This window comes from Schistocerca americana, chromosome 7 (genome assembly GCF_021461395.2).
Source record: "Schistocerca americana isolate TAMUIC-IGC-003095 chromosome 7, iqSchAmer2.1, whole genome shotgun sequence".
Lineage (NCBI taxonomy): Eukaryota > Metazoa > Arthropoda > Insecta > Orthoptera > Acrididae > Schistocerca > Schistocerca americana.
Window position 1 is genome coordinate 171,863,717 of NC_060125.1, and position 17,372 is coordinate 171,881,088.

Consider the following 17,372-nt stretch of genomic DNA (forward strand, 5'->3'; position numbering starts at 1 on the left):
CCAGCTTGCCCAGTGACAGTTGACAACCTGGGTCCATGGCTTCGTGCGGTTTGCACCACACTCGGACCCTACCATCAGCTCTTGCTGAAACAGGGATTCACCCGACCACTCACGGTTTTCCGGTAGTCTACGGTCCGCCCACGAGAGGCGCTGCAGGCGACGCCGTGCTGTCAGCAAAGGCCTTTGCTTCGGCCATCTGCTGCCGTAGCCCATTGTCGTCAAATGCCGCCGCACTGTCCTAACGGATAAGTTGGTCGTATGTCCCACATTGGTTTCGGTGGTTATTTAACGTAATACCTTGAGTGTTAACACTGTCAACCCCATGCTAACACCGCTGCTCTCGGTCATTATGAGAAGACCGCAGGCCACTGCGTTGTCCATGGTGAGAGGTAACGCCTGAAATTTGGCTTTCTCGGCACACTCTTGTCACTGTGGGTCTTAGAACATTGAATTCCGTAACGGTTTCCGAAACGGAATGTCATACGTGAGTAGCTTAACCATTCCGCTTTGGAAGCCTGTTAGTTCCCGTCGCCCGGCCATAATCATGTCGGACGTCTTTCTACACGAATCACCTGAGTACAAATGACAGCTCCGCCAATACACTGCCCTTTTATACCTTGAGTACGCGATGCTACCGCCATAAGTATACGTGCATATCGCTATCCCATGACTTTTGTCATCTAAGTGTATGTTCATGTTATTCTTCATACATGGAGTCATCTATGACATGTTATGTTGTGCTTGTAATCTTTCTTATCGTGAGGATGGTCAGTGATCTACACCGGTCATAGTAAATACTATAAGAGAGCTTCAAAAAAAAAATGGTTCAAATGGCTCTGAGCACTATGGGACTCAACTGCTGTGGTTATCAGTCCCCTAGAACTTAGAACTACTTAAACGCAGCTAACGTAAGGACATCACACACATCCATGCCCGAGGCAGGATTCGAACCTGCGACCGTTGCAGTCCCACGGTTCCGGACTGCGCGCCTAGAACCGCGAGACCACCGCGGCCGGCAAGAGAGCTTCATGTCGTGGCTTTTTCCGAGTATAATTTACTGGTTAACTATCAAGTCCGCTTATTCTCATATAAATATTGCATCAGCCAGCAAAGTCTTGCTGCGCTGCTCCACGTACCGACAGCAGCCTTGTTTAGAACAATGAAAGTTACGTCGCAGATGTCTTTTTTGTCATGAACGCAATAGAAATGTGTCCAAGTAACGTCGTGGATTTGTTCTTGCATAAGTGGTTTTCGAGCAGCGACAGTCTAAGTGGCGTGTTGGATTTGTTCTTATCGTGCGTGGTTTCGAAGCAGCAGCAATCAAAGTACTGCTGTGAATTTGTTCTTGTCAAATGGCTCTGAGCACTATGGGACTTAACAGCTATGGTCATCAGTCCCCTAGAACTTAGAACTACTTAAACCTAACTAACCTAAGGACATCACACAACACCCAGTCATCACGAGGCAGAGAAAATGCCTGACACCGCCGGGAATCGAACCCGGGAACCCGGGCGCGGGAAGCGAGAACGCTACCGCACGACCACGAGCTGCGGACTGTTCTTGTTGTTGTTGTTGTGGTCTTCAGTCCTGAGACTGGTTTGATGCAGCTCTCCATGCTACTCTATCCTGTGCAAGCTTTTTCATCTCCCAGTACCTACTGCAACCTACATCCTTCTGAATCTGCTTAGTGTATTCATCTCTTGGTCTCCCTCTACGATTTTTACCCTCCACGCTGCCCTCCAATACTAAATTGGTGATCCCTTGATGCCTCAGAACATGTCCTACCAACCGATCCCTTCTTCTGGTCAAGTTGTGCCACAAACTTCTCTTCTCCCCAATCCTATTCAATACTTCCTCATTAGTTATGTGATCTACCCATCTAATCTTCAGCATTCTTCTGTAGCACCACATTTCGAAAGCTTCTATTCTCTTCTTGTCCAAACTATTTATCGTCCATGTTTCACTTCCATACATGGCTACACTCCATACGAATACTTTCAGAAATGACTTCCTGACACTTAAATCAATACTGGACGTTAACAAATTTCTCTTCTTCAGAAACGCTTTCCTTGCCATTGCCAGCCTACATTTTATATCCTCTCTACTTCGACCATCATCAGTTATTTTGCTCCCCAAATAGCAAAACTCCTTTACTACTTTAAGTGCCTCGTTTCCTAACCTAATTCCCTCAGCATCACCCGACTTAATTAGACTACATTCCATTATCCTTGTTTTGCTTTTGTTGATGTTCATCTTATATCCTCCTTTCAAGACACTGTCCATTCCATTCAACTGCTCTTCCGAGTCCTTTGCTGTCTCTGACAGAATTACAATGTCATCGGCGAACCTCAAAGTTTTTATTTCTTCTCCATGAATTTTAATACCTTCTCCGAATTTTTCTTTTGTTTCCTTTACTGCTTGCTCAATATACAGATTGAACAACATCGGGGAGAGGCTACTCCCTTCCCAACCACTGCTTCCCTTTCATGTCCCTCGACTCTTATAACTGCCATCTGGTTTCTGTACAAATTGTAAATAGCCTTTCGCTCCCTGTATTTTACCCCTGCCACCTTTAGAATTTGAAAGAGAGTATTCCAGTCAACATTGTCAAAAGCTTTCTCTAAGTCTACAAATGCTAGAAACGTAGGTTTGCCTTTCCTTAATCTTTCTTCTAAGATAAGTCGTAAGGTCAGTATTGCCTCACGTGTTCCAGTGTTTCTACGGGATCCAAACTGATCTTCCCCAAGGTTGGCTTCTACTAGTTTTTCCATTCGTCTGTAAAGAATTCGTGTTAGTATTTTGCAGCCGTGGCTTATTAAACTGATAGTTCGGTAATTTTCACATCTGTCAACACCTGCTTTCTTTGGGATTGGAATTATTATATTCTTCTTGAAGTCTGAGGGTATTTCGCCTGTTTCATACATCTTGCTCACCAGATGGTAGAGTTTTGTCAGGACTGGCTCTCCCACGGCCGTCAGTAGTTCCAATGGAATATTGTCTACTCCAGGGGCCTTGTTTCGACTCAGGTCTTTCAGTGCTCTGTCAAACTCTTCACGCAGTATCATATCTCCCATTTCTCTTGTCATAACTGATTTCCGAACACCAACAGTCTAAGTGACATTTAGGATTAGTTGAATTTGTTTGTCTAATAAGTGTTTCCTGTGCAGTGACAAACTCATGAAACTGTCCTACCACGTTTTGATGGGTTGTTCTTCTGTGATATAATCCCTGTACCTGTAACGGCATCTTCTACAATAGCCGATACTTGGATCTTCCTATGAGCTAATTCCGAATATCTCCCATACTAAATATGCAAGTTAGTGCTGCTCGACACTTTCAGTTTACAATAACCACACCAACATCGCTCGCGAGTGTGTACGCATTTTTTACGTGCACTCTTACCTACGGTCGGCCTTTCCATGTTGACTCAAATGGCAAATGAGGCACTTTCTGCTGTCACCACGGGGTAGATAACGGCACGTGCAGCCAGGCGATATGCGAGCAGCCGTTACCTTCCTGTAAGCTATGATAGGAAGCCACGACGACTATTGCGTGACGGCCCGGCAGCTCCTATCACGCAGCAATGTGACATTTTTGCTGTATTCGTGCAGCTACTATTCGAAAAAGTACTTCACGATACCTACTGCGCTGTAACAGACGCTACAGATAAATACGGTACGTAACTGAAATGACTTCGCTCAATTCCTTATTCATTGTAGAATATGCACACCGGCACAGATGGGCACCAGACAAACTGTAACACAGGACAGGTGTCCTCCACACGAGAATATATTCGTGGATTCTCTTTCAGCCGGCCGGGGTGGCCGAGCGCTTCTAGGCGCTACAGTCTGGAACCGCGCGACCGCTACGGTCGCAGGTTCGAGTCCTGCCTCGGGCATGGATGTTTGTGATGTCCTTCGGTTACTTAGGTTTAAGTAGTTATAAGTTCTAGGGGACTGATTACCTCAGAAGTTAAGTCTCATAGTGCTCAGAGCCATTTGAACCATTGAGAATAAACAAGAAAAAGACTAAAGTGATGGTATGCAGTACAGGAGCAGAATATGAACCTCTGAGAATGAGAATTGGAAGAGAGGAGCTGGAAGTGATAGGGGAATTTACTCACCTGGGAAGCAAAATCACAAGAGATGGCAGAAGCCGGAAAGAAATTCAACCTGAATACAAAAGGCCAAAATTGCATTTAATCGGAGAAGAAACTCACTCACCAGTAACATCAGTCTGAAAATAAGGAAACGTATCATGGAAGGTTTCGTTTGGAGTGTGGCCCTATACGGATGTGAAACTTGGACAACTGGAAGAGAAGACGGCTAGAGGCCCTGGAGATGTGGTGCTATAGAAGGATGATGAAGATCAGCTGGAGGGACAAAGTAACAAATGAAGAGGTGCTTAGAAGCGTACGGGAAACCAGATCTCTGTGGAGGCACATCCAAACAAGGAGAGACAAACTTGTAGGGCACATCCTAAGACACAACAACACCATTGGAACAACAGCAGAAGGAGCTATTGAGGGAAGGAATCGGCGGGGGCGACCAAGGATGTCATACATGCAACAGATCATGAATGACGCTGGATGTAACACATACGTGGAAATGAAGAGGAAGGCAGACAGAAGAGAAGAATGGCGCTCTGCTGCAAACCAACCTCAGGGTTGAAAACTAAAAGAAGAGGCTACAGGGAAATACGGTAAGTAACTGAAATGACTTCGCTCAATTCCTTATGCATTGTAGAATCTTCACACCGGTACAAATTGGTGCCAGACAAAGTAACGCAGGACAGGTGTCCTCCACACGAGAATATATTAGTGGATACTCTTTCAAACAAGGACCAGCCTCATCGCTTCTAACTCGTGAAAACTTCCCATTGATCGAAACGGACTCCCAAATACGTGAAATCGCTACAGCAAACGTGCGAAGCGTTCGCTCACATCGCTTATATCGATTAATCAGTACTGATCGTAATATATGCGCGTTAAATATTGCAAGGATAAATTCCGCGATCCGCCAAAAACGAAATGTAATGTGAAGAAATGAAAGTGCCGAATGAATAGGCAGATTTCAAGTTGGAACACTGACTGAATGCAGCTCTCTATGCTAGACTACAATGTGCAAGTCTCTCCAAGTCTGGGTAATTACCGCTGCTAACATCCATTTAATTATTCTTACCTCACTTCTCATCATCATCATCTTGGACAGTTTCCAGCCACTGGCTGGGTCTGTCGGGAACACAAGCCTCTCCATCGTGTCTTACCGGGCAAAAGTACGTCCTACACGATATTAGCAGGTATTCCATGGCTTTTCTCACCTCATCGTAAGTTTCCCGTATTAATGTGATGTGTCTCGATCTGTGGCGAACGATACGAGTCTGTCGAGCCGCATTGTTTAAGTACTGAAAACTTATAATCATTGTTTTGCACATTTTGGCTTTGTTCAAGTTATTCTTCACATGTAAATATATGTATTACATGTGATGTGATTGTAATATTTCTTACCGTGAGGGTGGGCAGTCACTGTGTAAGGTGCCTATAATTTGACACCTTACAAGAACCCATCCACATATTTTGCCGTGATATACAAACACAATTAGGTATCATGTGATAGGTTGTACATCGTATATACGAATATATAAAGGAGACTGACTTCGTTACGTACGCCTTGTAAATAATTGTTAACGCTTATTGCATGAAAGGTGACGGAGTGTCTTTATTATACTAGTAGAGTTTGGAACGACAGTGGAGATGAAGCGGCAGGCAGAACTCAAGCTCTGGGTGGGCCGGTTTAGTGGCCGTGCGGTTCTCGGCGCTACAGTCTGGAACCGAGCGACCGCTACGGTCGCAGGTTCCAATCCTGCCTCGGGCATGGATGTGTGTGATATCCTTAGGTTAGTTAGGTTTAATTAGTTCTAAATTCTAGGCGACTGATGACCTCAGAAGTTAAGTCGCATGTGCTCAGAGCCATTTGAACCAAGCTCTGGGTGGAAGGCCCCCACAGGTGTTGGTCCTGCTTAAACACAGGAAGTAGCTAGACGGACGTCGTGGCACCTGAATTCTAGAGCACAATAGGGTGACGGCCGGCCGCTATTGTAGCCGGACGGGAAGGATAACCAGATAATACTTCCGAACTTTGCAAATCTTGGACGCAGGTGAGATGAAAGAAGAAGAGGCACCCTGGAAACCACGCAGGCTGGATTATTTCCAAGGATTTTTACTCAGAGGCGTACCATTGTACCAGTATAGGTTTTTCCTCGCAAACTTTCCGCGCCGGACGACAAAGGACTAAAATATGGGTGGTCGGCGTTCGGAAGAATCTGTAGAGAGGGAGAATATTCCGTGGTTTCTGGAATATGATTCGTTTTCGGAATTACGGTGGTCGGGAGCTGAGCCTTGCTGGGAAGCCAGCGGTGGAGAGACGATGTCTTCCGTAGTGAGCGCCCGTGTGTGACGGTCGCTCGATATCAGCTTTGTTGGTACAGACGGACTTGCTGTCTTTGCTCTCAGAAGAGTTTATATTTAGAACAGTTAGGCACTGTACTGTTACGAACCTATACGAGTCTGGACTTCACCTCTGGGCTGGAAGTCGTCGTTGAGTATGCAGCGTTCAGTAACTGAGAACACTTCCTCTGCTTATACTTGCGTTGAGACGTTATCTGAACTCCGTCTTTGTGGCTGAGAGTTCGCGTTTCTCGTCTGTAGAACACAGAGGGGAGAAGACAACATTAGAGTATATTAGTCAGAGGACCGCCTTCTGCCGTCCTAGTGTTTGAAAGCCTTTATTTGTGGCTGGAGTTCTTCCATCGTCGCAGACGAGTACGAGAACCATCACTTCGACCCACCGGACGCAGTACATACGGTGATATCGCAAATTGCTTCGGCTTATTAGGGTTATAAAAGCTAAACAGCTGTGATCACGTTTGTTTATTTCCACTGAGGCTCCACACCACCGTAGATCATCTTTGAAAGTAGTGTTTCCTAGTGATTGGTACGTAGATGATGTCAGTCATTTCGCGTTATTGATATAATTGATTAGTAATTTTACTTAGGAAATGTAAACTTTGTAATATAAAGGTTTTTTAAATCTACAATAAATATATAAGCAGTAACAACGTTTATCATTTAGTAGGATTAGTTGCCTTCATCGTTCATTTAAGTTTAGATTGTAATTTGTAGAATAGATCCTAGGATCTGCTTCACGGGGTAGTCAGACAGGGCCAAATCTTCATTTTAGCGTTTATTATTCTCCGTTGCGCACATTCGTTTTACTCCCGCCTGGAGTAGCATCTTGGAACTGAGTGGTGGTGGTGGTTAGTGTTTAACGTCCCGTCGACAACGAGGTCATTAGCGACGGAGCGCAAGCTCGGGTTAGGGAAGGATTGGGAAGGAAATCGGCCGTGTCCTTTCAAAGGAACCATCCCGGCATTTGCCTGAAACGATTTAGGGAAATCACGGAAAACCTAAATCAAGAGGGCTGGAGACGGGATTGAACCGTCGTCCTCCCGAATGCGAGTCCAGTGTGCTAACCACTGCGCCACCTCGCTCGGCCTTGGAACTGAAACCGGTCGTAATGAAAGTATTAGCAGACAGCCTTGTGTCAAGCGTTTTTCCAAGTATATATATGCTTGTAAGTGGCGCCAGAAAACAAGTTCAGTAAATTATAGCTACCTGTGGCTGTTGCGGCGACGGGGAAATTCAGCAGAAGTGGTGTGATGTTCTGAAACTATGTTTCGCAGTGTTTTGGTCTATGACAAAAATAATACAACGGTTTGTGAAAACAAGATGTAGCATGTTTCCTACAGTATTATTGCTGTCTATCTGTATCCTGAAGCCTATTTCTGTTACAACCTTTATCAACGTGAATATAGAACACAGTAATTTATAGCTTCCTCTTTCTATTTCAGGAAAATTACCAAGGAAAGTACAAAATGTACCATATAAGGACCTTCAAAACTATTTCTGCTGAGGCTGTGAGGTACGTAAAGACGTGTAACATGTTTTTATGTAGTTGTTTATTTTGTTTGTGTTGTTCTATCTGCATCAGTGAGTTAACTTTTGCTTGGAAATTATTTTGATTTTGAAAAGGTAAATAATAACTTCGGTCAAAGTGACTCACATTTAAGTTTTATTGAAAGTTAATGTATTTGTTATGTAAGCTAACGCTTCATTTTGTAGTGTTGTTATTTCATAATAACTAAGGAATTCACGTTTGAAAGCCTGAAGGGGCATACAGATCTTGATTATTTGCAATTATAAATAAATCAGCTTCTGCCTGCAAGGACAGTTTTTAATTTCCTTAATGCATGGTAGGTTTCGGGACTGCCAGTGTCTTACTGAGATGGACCTTGGAATATACACCAAACCGATTTTTTTTTTTTTTTTTTTTCGGGCTCATGCTTCGGGATGAAACTGTGTAACAGAGGGATATTAGTGCTCCTGGATTAAGTCAAAGCGTTTTTTTATTTTTTTATAGATCATTGTTGAGCAGAAACAAACATTAAATACTTGTAAAATATGTCTGGCACTGCACTTAGTGTCTGTTCTGAATGAGAGTGCTTCCTGGAATTTCGTTTCAGACGCTTCTCTAGCCTGCAGTGTCCATTTTCTCAAAATGGATAAAGCTTCATAATAGAAAACTGAAATCACCTGAGAGTTAGGTTTATGATCTAGCTTTCTTCATTGAACGCTATTAATCATTTTGATCGTCATCCGAAGAGCAGGAAAACTACGGGCTCTTGAGCGCTTTAGATGGATACAACGTTCAATATGGCACTAAAGTGACTGAAATAATTTTTTTTCGTGTTAAGAGAATTTGGTGTTAAACGATGTAGGCGAAGAAAAATCAAAACTTTATTTTGAATCTTGTCAAATTTTATTACGGTGCAGAATTTCGATTTTCTACTAATATTTGCTCTTAAAAGTACGTACCGTGGTTTGAAAGCCTATAAACAGCGTCGGTTTTCGTGGAAAAATCTGTTACGTTATTTGGGGTGTTTTTACCAAAATCAAATTATCGACAAACTGTTACCTGTCGTCCACTGTTTTATTCGTTTAGTGCATCTAAATTTCTGTCCAGACTTTCATGATGTTTCGCATTTCTGACGTAGGGAGGGCAGAAACTATAATGTTGATGTCAATGCAACTGTGGTCACCGGTGCAGATTTGGAAATGTCAAGCTCTTTACAGTGTTCCGTTTTCCACCTTCGTTTTGCGTCATCTACCTTATGCAGCTCCGCCTTTAATTTAATCAAAATAGCGCTTTGTTTTCGTCCCGATTTCTCCCCGCCATTGTGCGTAAAATAATAAAATTACAGCACTGGTATTTCAAAACAAAAGACACCAAACGATTTTGAGACAGAATTCACTGATTTCATCACACATTCACCGATTTCGACAGACACATCACTGAATTAGAAAACTATACCCACCATAAAATTAAAAAACTGACTGAAGTGATTGCAGCGCAGTACTCGCAAACAAGTGGTAACATAACAGTACCGACCGTGGTTTCATTTGTTTAGCCTAACGAAAAGAATTTAGCCATCGATCTGTGTGACTTCGCGATTGCAATAAGCAGATAGATTTGCTCGTCCGTGAAGCAAAATCTTTACGTGTTGAATGAAAACACAGGCTCAATTTACATAGTATTTTGCCGCAACTATAATAATGTTTCGTGTTAGTCGATATTTAGGGTACTACAGAGCTTCTACTTTTGATTAGATGTTGACCTCACATCTAGATGTTGACCTGACATCTAGTTTACATTCGATTTCTAATAATTTTCTTGCACCAGGAGTTGGTTTAGCTGTACACAACTAAACAGTACATTTTTTTGCATTTTACAGCTCGCAATGCGCTGAAGAAATGTCTCCGGAGTCCAAGAAGCTGCGGGCGTACTTAAGCAACGGAAAAGTAAAAGGTGAGATGTTAATGCGTCACCTACCTTCCTACATTTGACAGTGATATTTCCTTGGTTTTTGTTATTTAATCTGGGCTACGCTGGAAACTTATTTAGCAATATTCGGAACCATATCTACCAGAGCAGTTATATTCAGAACTGTATTAGCTGCTGACAATTACAACGCCTGGCTTTCGAGAGGACTGAAATGATAACGTGTACTTCTAGAAATGCTATGCACAAACCAAAAGCGAGCTCGACTTATATTCCACAGGAAACTGATTTCACGCTGGAGTCCCCTTCCCGTAAACCTCATTGCTTGTCTGTACTAGCTTGATTTACGTAAGTATTATGTAAGACTGAGTTACTGATGAAGGTGAATATATAGATTTAGAACAGCACTGCAGTAGCTCTGGGTAAAATTCGTTAAAGTAACAAACTTATTTTGCTTTATCTTGGTACAATACTTTAAGATATAGGAATATTACTAGTCAATCTAGAAATAGCAACGAAGACGCTGACAAATGTTTAGGTTGCAGTAGAACCCAGTATTTGTTCTGTTCAAAATAAAAAAAGGAAAAATGAAAATCATGAAACGTTGTCCTCCCACTTTTAAAATAATTCAAATGATAAGCATGGAGCTATGTAAAATCTAAGGCTTTGGACAATAACTGGAGTCGTATTATTCATTCACACACTAAGTTAATGATTTAAAAAATTTAGTTTAGGAATAGTCACTAGTATAAACAGTTAAATGTAGTGTGTAGGATTTACGGCATATCATGAGTAATCACATGACCAAGATAATTAATGTACAAGTATCTTTAGCAGAAAGCAGGTTTCAGCAGTATTATCACAACCGTGTGTGATCACAGAGTCAAAAGAATAATGAATAGCTCATAGCTTTCCCAATAGCAATGAACAGCTCTTCCAAAAACAATTCTGACTCAGTGCAACACAACACGAGAACCACTAGAAGCATAATAGTCCGATGCATAAGTCACATGCGACAATTAATAGAACAGTTAACCATTGTTTTGCCTCGAGCATATATTCTATCACTGAATTAAAAATATATGTCTTAGCAGCAAGTGGAAGACATTGCAAATCACTGAACTTCATGTCTCACATATTATGCAGCTCTGTCTTGGAAACCGAAAGCGGAAATGTTCTGCTCAATCAAACTAGCGGATGTTACTGCTTAATTTCACTTGACTTCTGAGAATATGAACTACATCCACATATAACAGTTGTCTGAGAGGATTCAAAATAATTATGCTTTGTAAGAAAAAAAGTACTTCTTATTTCCAGCACGTTCTTTTTCAGTCATAGTTCGTCGTCCTTCCTTTTACATTAGCGTAGAAAACAGCATTGGTTTTCAGAAGTATACTGAACAAATTCTAACTTTGAACCAAAGAAAATATAGAATAACTTTTCCCTTGTCATACTAAAACAGTAATGCATTAGTAACAACCTTAGAATAATACGAGGTTTCCTTTCCATAAATAGAATTTATTACCATTTCTTAAAGAAAGTTTTGAGAGTGCTGAAGTGTGACCAAAACGTATAGTTTATGGCACTGTTTATAACTATTGCTCGACTAGCAACTTTCAAACTTACGTTTTTGTTACACACATACCAGATCAATATCTGCTTCTACTGACAAATTTGAAATTAATTACCTGAGTTCTTGTGATAACAATATTGAGATGTGGTCCAAGCTATCTTCATTAAACCAATCACTCTTCATCCAAAACACAATATGTAGCTCAGGGCTTACGTCTTTAACGCCAGTCCTTTTCCATCTTCTTTTTAACACATCTTAATAATACACGTTCACGCCAGCGCTGTGTGTGTCTCGCTCTACAAGCTGCTTCCAAAGTCTGTAATACTCTGTTGGATTAAAACAAATTACCAACGTTGTGCAATGATTGACCTATGACTCTATATAAAATAAAGCTTTTCAATAATTATCTTTCTCATAATACTTGTTATTGCAAAATAAACGACGTGTCTCAAAGGACTTATCCGTACGTAGAAGAATTACGTCTAGATCAAAGCAGCACATTTCACGTTGAAAGTTACGGCCACACACACACACACACACACATACGCACTCACACAAATCTACACCGCCCGAAGCCTACTGACATAACTATATTGAAAACTCCCGCGCATGACATATTGGACCGTTCCTCATCTTGCTCTCGTATCTTTTACGTAAACATTGAGATAGTGCAAGTAACAGTGCAGCTTCACAGTGAAGACAATGTGCAAAACTGTAAAAGTAAGTGCAGACATATAGTAAATACACATAGACGCACAATCGTTCGCATGGAGTAAAACACTGTAAGCACAAGAGTCTAAAATTCCTGGCGTAATTTTAAAAGGAAATGTTTTTCCTATATTAAGTTCTCTGTGGTCGCGGATGAGAAATTGTAAAAGAATAACAGCTTTACTGCAAAGCACAGGAAGCTACGGAAACCACAGCAAGTGTTCACAAGGTACGCGAAAAATATTCGCATGAATTCTTCTCGGGTTATCAGCCGAGTGGTGGTGTCGTCTTGTCGCAACGTTTTGATGAGTTTCGTACCCATCATCTTCTGGCAAAGATGATGGGTTCGAAACTCATTGAAACGTTGCGACAAGACGACGCCACCACTCGGCTGATAACCCGAAAAGAATTCATCAGCGGAATACGCCGAGAAAGACTAAAAAATGTTCTGTTTTCAGTTTGTGAATACTTTACTAAAAACTGAAACTGTGTATTTACAAGCAGTAAAAAGCAATTTATGCTGTTATGTGATATGAGGGGTGTTCAATAAGTCGTGCAACAATTTTTTTCTCGGCCAATTTCGGTTGAAAAAATCCTTAATTAGTTGTGGGACGTCGTTGAATCTTTCCGCTTGACCTCCTATAGTTTCATGAAGTTCCGATAGGTGGTCGCGCTGTATGTAGCTTCAAAATGGCATATATAACAGAGGTGCGATCCAGACAGAGAGCTTTCACTGAGTTTGTTTTAGCGAAAAGCCAGAGCATCGCAGATATTGATACGCGCTTCCAGAATATCGACGGAGACCTGTCACTGAACAAAAGCACAGTGAGTCGTTGGACGAGGCGAGTGTCAACAGCGCAATAAGGACGCGCAAACCTGTCCGATCCCACGCGTGCCGACCTGGTGTGTTGGAACGTGCGGACACTCTCTTTCCATGTTATCGAAAGATCTCAATCAAACACCTCGCTGCTCAACTGGACGTCTCTGTTGGGAGTGCTGACACACTTGTCCGCCAGTTGAGGTACACAAAAGTGTGTACACACTGCGTTCCTCACCTTCCGACTTCTATCTCTTTGGCCCAATGAAGGAGGCACTCCGCGAGAGGCAGTACGTGGATGACGGGAGGTTCTTGAGCCACCGAGACGTTAGGTGCGACATTGACAGTAGAGTGGGACCATGCGGGCATTAAGCTCTCCCAGTAAGGCGGCGTAAGACCGTCACACTGAACGGAGGATATGTTGAAAAATACACTATTGACCATTAAAATTGCTACACCAAGAAGAAATGCTGATGATAAACAGGTGTTCATTGGACGAGTATATTATTGTAGAACTGACATGTGATTAAATTTTCATGCAATTTGGGTGCATAGATCCTGAGAAATCAGTACCCAGAACAACAACCTCTGGGCGTAATAACGGCCTTGATGCGAATGGGCATTGAGTCAAACAGAGCTTGGATCACGTGTACAGGTACACTTGCCCATGCAGCTTCAACACGATACCACAGTTCATCAAAAGTAGTGACTGGCGTATTGTGACGGGCCAGTTGCTCGGCCACCGTTGGCCAGACGTTTTCAATTGGTGAGAGATCTGGAGAATGTCCAGGCCAGGGCAGCAGTCGAGCATTTTCTGTATCCAGAAAGGCCCGTACAGGACCTGCAACATGCGCTCGTGCACTATCCTGCTGCAATGTAGGGTTCATCAGGGATCGAATGAAGGGTAGAGCCACGCGTCGCAACACATCTGAAATGTAACGTCCACTGTTCAAAGTGCCGTCAATGCGAAGAAGAGGTGACCGAGACGTGTAACCAATGGCACCCCATACCATCACGACGGGTGATACGCCAGTATGGCGATGACGAATACACGCTTCCAATGTGCGTTCACCGCGATATTGCAAAACACGGATGCCACCATCATTATGATGTAAACAGAACCTGGATTCATCCGAAAAAATGACGTTCTGCCATTCGTGCACCCAGGTTCGTCGTTGAGTACACAATCGCAGGTGCTCCTGTCTGTGATGCAGCGTCAAGGGTAACCGCAGCCATGGTCTCCGAGATGATAGTCCATGCTGCTGCAAACGTCGTCGATGGCTTTCATGCAAACGTCCCCATCTGTTGACTCAGGGATCGAGACGTGGCTGCACGATCAGTTACAGCCATGCGGATAAGATGCCTGTCATCTCGACTGCTGGTGATACGAGGCCGTTGGGATCCAGCACGTCTTTCCATATTACCCTCCTGAACCCACCGATTCCATATTCTGCTAACAGTCATTGGATCTCGACCAACGCGAGCAGCAATGTCGCGATACGATAAACCGCAATCGCGATAGGCTACAATCCGACCTTTATCAAAGTCGGAAACGTGATGGTAGGCATTTCTCCTCCTTACACGAGGCATCACAACAACGTTTCACCAGGCAACGCCAGTCGACTGCTGTTTGTGTATGAGAAATCGGTTGGAAACTTTCCTCATGTCAGCACGTTGTAGGTGTCACCACCGGCGCCAACCTTGTGTGAATGCTCTGAAAAGCTAATCATTTGCATATCACAGCATCTTCTTTCTGTCGGTTAAATTTCGCGCCTGTAGCACGTCATCTTCGTGGTCTAGCAATTTTAATCGCCAGTGGAGTAGTTTTGCAGCCGAAAGAGTGGGATATGGTATGATGTATTATAATTCATAATAAAACCAACCTGTTTTCAGTAAAAAAATCTGTTGTATTGTTTATTGAACGCCCCTCGAGGAAAGCGAAACATGTCTGTGTAAGAAAAAGAAAAAAAATTGCTTACTCAACACGAAAAACATCCAAAAACGTGTTAGGTGGGCCTCCAGCTTCAACCCCGCGATGACAGGGTTCTGCATTACTGTAATGTAAGCCGGCGAAATGCTGTTGGGATTCTGTTGTTGAAAGAAACACACGAAGTGAAACTGATGTGGTGCGTGGTGTGTGGTATGTGCAGACTTGGAGGAGCTGCGCATGGTGTCGGTGAAGAAGCTGCGCTACGTGTGGGACGAGGCGGAACAGCGCCTGGTGCGGCTCAGCGGGCTGGAAGCGGCCGCGGGGTACGCAGACATGCACGCCCACTCCGGCATATCGGACTCCCTGCGCTGCTCCAGGTACGTCAATACAGTTAACCTAGTCACTAGTACCGTCCTGACGCCTCCGCTGCTACCTACGTATTACAGGAATTTTTATAAGCGGTAGTCATAAAGTTTCAATTATCATCTCGCAGTGGCCATGAAAGTTTGTGATATTCGCCCTCTGTGTACTACATTTCTCCCAACGATACAAGAATTGGCAGAGAACTTGGTTATACTGGATTCGTGCATAAGTTCGTAACGTTCTTCCATAAGTTTAAAATAAACCCAACAGATAAAAATAACAGACACTTCAGTCATCAATAATATTCACCGTTATCCTGTAAGTTGGTAAGCGTGCTACAAACAGCGTGTAGAATGGCCTGTAGGTGGCAGCATATAGTGCAGATGCATATAGAGCGCCTGTATAGGGAGAGAGTGGCCAACCGGACGATACGGCGGCCATTTTTCTGCCAAACTGCGGGCGGGACTTTTGAATGGCCAGTAGTGGAGTACACACTCGCCGAATCAAAAGCACAAGACAATATGGCGAAATCATTCGTTAAATGCCTTTCTTTATAAGAATAATGTGTTAAAATAATTTTCACACAGCCAATTTACAGGTCTGTTTTCAAATTTGACTATGTATATTGCAAGTTGTTTTATATGTAGTAAAAAGCAAAAACGACTTACTTCGCATAGATAAGAGTACCTGGTTGGTTTCCACAAGGCTCCTGTTTGATTTATGTCAGCCCTGTTGACTGCGACTGCCCACTGCTTTCGTCTTTCTTCATTGCGTGGAAATGCTAACATGCGAAATCCACCTTCGCCTCTATTGGAACAACCAAATGCAGCACAACCTGGCATCGTTTACGAACGTCTTGAGAACGAATTACAGATGTCAAAAACAATACTGTACAATTACTAAAGTGTTTACTTCAAACATGTAGACCTACCGACTTCATCACAAAAGGCTTCATTATTTCCACTCGTATTTAAGATTGCAAACGCTAATTACGTACTAAAAACGATACACAACTAAATCGAACATTCACGCACAACGCATAACAAGTCTCTCAATAATTCAAATACCTTTTAATCGTTTCCAAAAGTCCTCTGAACTTCAATTCAACTCAAAAGCACGGGGAACATAGGAAGCGCGAGAGACGTTTGGCAGAAAAATGGCGCCAAAGCTAATCAACCAATCACGGGCAACTTCACCTATGGCTACTCTCTCCCTATACAGGCTCTCTACAGATGCACACATACCGTCGCAGTATCAGTATAAAGATGGCAGCCACGCTTGCGACTTGCACCAAGGAAGAACAGAGCTATGTTATTCGGTTTTTGCGTAGTAAAGGCGTGAAACCTATTGAAATTCATCGACGAATGAAGGTTCAGTACGGTGATGCATGTTTCTCACAGCAGCAAGTCTACGAATGGAGTAGGAAGTTCGCAAATGGTGTGACATCAGTGGAAAATGCTCCTCGACGTGGTCAGGCACAACGAGTTGTGATTCCACAGAAAAATAGCAGCAGTTGAAACCATACTGAAGGAAAACCGCCGAGTGACACTGGATGAAATTGCAGCATGTTTACAGATTAGTCATGGGTCTGCACACCAGATTGTGCATGATGTGCTCCAGTTTCACAAAGTGTCTGCAAGATGGGTGCCACTGCAGCTGACTCCTGAAATGAGAGAACGACGTGTTGATGCTTGTGAAGAACTTCTTCGGCGCTTTGAACGAGAAGGTGATGGCTTCCTTGCAAGAATCGTTACTGGGGACGAAAACCTGTGTCCACTTCCACTAACCGGAAACGAAGAGAGTGAGCAAGGAATGGCGCCATTCCTCATCACCAAAACCAAAGAAGTTTCGAAAAGAGCCAACAGCAGGGAACGTTATGCTGATTCTCTTTTGGGACGAAAAAGGCGTCATTTTGGAGCATTACATGCCAGAAGAACCACTGCCACAGATATATACAGATCTCCTAAAAAATCATCTGCGGTCTGCAATCAAATCAAAGCGACGTGGATTGCTGTCAGCAGATGTCCTTTTGCAACATGACAATGCAAGGCCCCACACTGCCCGTACAACAGTTGCAACAATCAC

The 17,372-nt window shown here is 43.1% G+C and overlaps 1 protein-coding gene across 1 annotated transcript in view; it reads left to right on the plus strand.

Moving 5' to 3' along the window:
* LOC124621805 (polyamine-transporting ATPase 13A3-like) overlaps positions 1-17,372 on the plus strand; it is a 376,394-nt gene that overhangs the window by 242,959 nt on the left and 116,063 nt on the right. The window contains exons 4-6 of the mRNA XM_047147242.1: positions 7,909-7,979; positions 9,850-9,923; positions 15,145-15,301. Coding sequence (XP_047003198.1) covers positions 7,909-7,979; positions 9,850-9,923; positions 15,145-15,301 — 302 coding nt within the window. The remainder of the gene's footprint in view (positions 1-7,908; positions 7,980-9,849; positions 9,924-15,144; positions 15,302-17,372) is intronic.